Source organism: Lissotriton vulgaris, chromosome 2_1 (genome assembly GCF_964263255.1).
Source record: "Lissotriton vulgaris chromosome 2_1, aLisVul1.2, whole genome shotgun sequence".
NCBI classification, from domain to species: domain Eukaryota; kingdom Metazoa; phylum Chordata; class Amphibia; order Caudata; family Salamandridae; genus Lissotriton; species Lissotriton vulgaris.
Window position 1 is genome coordinate 1,479,053,980 of NC_141687.1, and position 4,245 is coordinate 1,479,058,224.

General features: G+C 44.7%; 1 protein-coding gene across 1 annotated transcript; it reads left to right on the forward strand.

Moving 5' to 3' along the window:
- The first annotated feature begins 247 nt into the window (after window positions 1-247).
- Window positions 248-3,983, forward strand: LOC147732795 (general transcription factor II-I repeat domain-containing protein 2B-like). The gene is made up of 2 exons (XM_086958863.1): window positions 248-349; window positions 740-3,983. The coding sequence occupies exon 2, from the start codon at window positions 2,430-2,432 to the stop codon at window positions 3,435-3,437; it is 1,008 nt and encodes a 335-aa protein (XP_086814989.1). The 5' UTR covers window positions 248-349; window positions 740-2,429; the 3' UTR covers window positions 3,438-3,983.
- The last annotated feature ends 262 nt before the right edge of the window (window positions 3,984-4,245 follow it).

The following is a 4,245-nucleotide window of genomic DNA, read 5'->3' on the forward strand; positions in this document are numbered from 1 at the left end:
CGTCACGTGTATCTGTGCGTGGGGGAGGGTGCGCGCGAAGAGTCCGGTGTCGGGGACAGGCTTGGAGACCAGCGGCGCGGGAGCCTTGTGGGCCTTGTGAGCCGGTGAGTGTTACCCTAGTTTACCCAGAGCTGAGATGTGATTAGCTGGGGGGGTGGGGGTCCATGGTGGAGACTTGTTTTATTGATGTTCCTTTATTTTATGTAGCGCGGCCTTTACCCATTACCTACCACTACATGGGGAAGACGCCATTTTCTGATCGGAAGTTTTAATATTTAATGTGATATAGTGGTGTTGCTAATCTGCATAGGCCGGGTTTTCAAGATCTTAGCCCGGCCTAAAATGTTTTGTAAAGTGTCTTCAGTGTCGGAAATCTGGTACTCAGTTGCCGATAGCCATTCATCATGTCCTTCCAGCTTTTCCTTAAGCAGAGTCGAAGCGCAGCTTAAGAGCATCGATCTCCTCATTGACCTTCTCATCGATCATGGCCAAACTCTCTTGCATCGATTTGTAAGTGTCTTCACTGAATAATCTTTTGTTTTAAATAAAAGGAGTGTCTTCACCCCCTTACCAGTGTTAGGCTCTGCAAGTGAGTCTGTTGCCATGGTAGGATCAGGAGTCCTGTCTTTCTCATGAGAGCGGGCTGCCTTTTTAGAATCAAATTGTAGTCTGCCCTGTCTAAGGTCCGCCTTGCAAGTATACATTTTCTGGTATATTTCAGGGTTGTAGCCAGCGAGAGGGATACATCGTTTTCAGAGCCTGCTTAAATTGTTGTCTGCGCTATATCTGAGTGTGTTTCTCAAACAGTGTACAAAGCAGACCGTTAGGGGTATCCTTCCTGAAAATGCTTTCTTGGCACACAGAAAATGTTCAAATGCGAAATGAAGCCTGAAATAGTCTTTATTTTCTGAAATGCTCTTTGAAGTCATTCATTTAAATAAGTGAGGAAAATATACTTGAGATAGCCAATCGTTTTGGCTTTTGCCATAATTCACATACTTGAATTGAGGAAACAGAATGCTGGGTACAAAGTACAAGTAGAGTTATAATACTGCAATAAATGGAGGACACAAGAACAAACGTTACTTGGGCAGTGGTGGCATTTGTGCAAGTATCGAAAGTGAACAAGAGGTAGCAAATGGTCAGTGTGTTACAAGAGAAAAGTACCAAACACAGAAGGATAATACTGCAATAAATGTAGTATTGTGAGATAGTGTTTTAAAAATAAAATTACTGTATTTCCCTGCATTTACTTACTATGTTTACCACAATTGCGATTGTCTGACTCTGAAAGGAGGAAGGGGGATGTGGGAGAGGGGAAGGTGTTGTCAGATACCATAGATGTGTATTCTGAATATACTAGCTTGGACAAAAGGCTATCTTTTTTGCTCGAGTTGATTGCGGTCATGGAGTTGTCTGCCTGTGGTGAATTGTATCCATGCCAGACAGGTGTGAGGCGATAGTGTGGAGAGGTCTTTCCATTTAGATTAGAAAGAGTAAGTTTGTGATCACTTGACACAAGTCTATCCCAAAGAAGCCCACATAAGAACTGTGTGCCCATTTGAATCAGGTCTCCCTTATTTCCCCTACCAGCCCGAGAAAGAACGGAAGAAAGACAGACAACAAAATGTCGAAACTGTTGGGGAAACGGAAAGTATATTCAGAGTGCAGAGTTTTTAAACAGCAGTGGACAGATGACTATTTTTTTGTCCAGTGCAAGGAAAAGGCAGTTTGTTTAATCTGCGAAGAGAATGTGACGGTGTTTAAAGAATTTAATATCCGCCGACACTATGAAACCCCCCATGGAGGGCTGTATGCTAGCTTGCTGGGCCAAGTGAGGAGAGACAAGGTGGCTAAGCTACAAAAAGGATTTGCCGCCCAGCAGAGTACAATGCTACGCCAAACACAGGTGAACCTGTCATCCGTTCGGGCCAGTTCAAGGTAGCTAAACTGATTGCAAGCTGTGGAAAGTCGTTCAGTGATGGGGAGTTTATTAAGAAGTGCTTGAATGCTGTCGCGGAATAGGTGTGTCCGGACAAGAAAGATGCCCTGAACGCAGTGAGTCTGTCCGCATCTACAATTACCAGGCGAATTGAAGAAATGGGGCATAATGTACATGTCCAGCTGAAAGACAAAGCTAAAGATTTTGAGTGGTTTGCATTGGCAATGGATGAGAGCAATGACGTGCAGGACGCAGCACAACTGCTGATTTTTATTCGGGCAGTTAGTTCAAATTTTGAAGTGTTCGAGGAGCTGGCAGCTCTACAAAGTCTCACGGGTACTACGACAGGAGAGGATATTTTTGGTAAAGTACGCCAAACGATGGAAGAGTTGGATTTGGACTGGGCTAAGCTGGCTAGCATCACAACAGACGGTGCTCCAAGTATGGTTGGTGCGTCGCGAGGGCTAGTGGGGCCATAAAAAGAGAAATGGAGGAACGAGGACTCACCCCCCCACTACAAGTCCACTGCCTGATTCACCAGCAAGCACTGTGCTGCAAAGTTCTGAAGTGGGAATCTGTCATGAAGGTGGTTGTGTCTTGCATAAACTTTATGAGAGCAAATGGACTAAAAAACAGGCAGTTCCAAGCTTTTCTATCCGAACTGGACTTTGCCTATGGAGACGTGCTTTACCACGCGGAAGTCAGATGGTTAAGCCGGGGTGGAGTTTTGAAGCGCTTCTACGAGCTGCTACCCAAAATCAACACCTTTCTCCTGACAAAGGGAAAAACTGTCCCAGAGCTAACCGACATAGAATGGAAATGGGACCTTGCCTTTTTAACAGATGTCACAGAGATTTTAAACGGCCTCAATTTACAGCTGCAAGGCAAGGGAAAATTAATCAGTGACATGTATTCCCACATCAAAGCGATTGAGGTTAAAATGGCGCTGCTTGTTGGGCAAGTGCAAAAACAAGACTTCACCCATCTCCCTTCTACTCAGAGCCTCTCAGCTGAGGAGCCAGCGGTCCCGTTTCCAACCAAGAAGTGCAAGGACGCACTGGAAATGCTGAGAGCGGAGTTCAGTATGCGGTTCCGTGAGCTTCATGCCCATGTTAAAGAAATTCGCATATTCCAGAACCCTTTTACTGCCGACATTAATGACACCCTGCCTTCTCTTCAATTTGAACTGGCTGAGTTGCAGACCTGTGATGTGCTGAAAGACACATTCAATCCCAACTGTCTAATAGAGTACTATGCTTCCCTCCCAAACAAGACCTACCCCAACATCAGAAAGCACGCTATGAAGATGTCCACAGTTTTTGGGAGCACATATATCTGTGAGCAAACTTTTTCACGCATGAAGCTGATAAAAAATCCGACAAGATCAAGACTCTCAGATGAACACCTGCATCAGTCTCTGAGGCTGGCTGTAAATGGAATGGAACCTGACATCAATCTCCTCACCAGTCAGAAGCAAGCCCACAGCTCACACTGATATGGTAAGCCTGCTGATTTCAGTAACTATGAATTTGAAAAAATGTCAGTATAGTATTGCTCTTTTATAGGCAACATGTTTCTTGAACAGTGATGTCACATACAAAATGAGACTGCAGCATGTCATCTGCTGATGGGCTGCTTGTGTTTTTTTATCTGCCATTCTTGAAGGGCATGCATGCTTCCAGGACCACCCTAAAGTCAGCCTGCTTATTACAATTATTCTGTATTAATGTTATTTCACTGTTTGCCACACAAATTATCATCAGCTTGTGGCTTTATTCGCGAATCCGATCTATATCAAGGAGTATCTGTGGTAGTTAAAATAAACTCGAGAAGACTTTCTATTATTACTTTTACTTTTTGCAACAGGTGGCGCCAAGGCCAAGCGAAGGGCAGCTGCAAAAAATGTCATTGTAATCTCCACAATGAAATTGGTTGTCACTTTTTGGCCCATATCATTTCCTGTTATAAGACTGACCCCGGCCCTTCATCACAGAAAGTAAAGTTGATGTGGCCCCAGCCTAAAAAAGTTTGGGGACCACTGCCCTATAGGGAGTCAACTCCAAAGTTGTCCATATCTGCACCCAATACAGCAGTGGCTCGAAAACAGACACCATGTGGATGGGATTTTTAGAGCTAGATCCAGCCTCAGGGGAACAAGGCGTGTGCCTGATGGTAAATTCAGCAGACCCTATTAAATGGGTTCTCTACAGTTGTAACAGGAGTTGCATCAGTGTACCCCATACCTCTGCCCCAGAGGTGGATGCTGCCACCGCCACCGACTTAGCTCTATTTATCTGCCTGGC

Excerpts from the sequence above, each read along its gene's own strand:
- LOC147732795 (XM_086958863.1), top strand. The coding sequence starts at position 2,430 with ATGGAGGAACGAGGACTCACCCCCCCACTACAAGTCCACTGCCTGATT.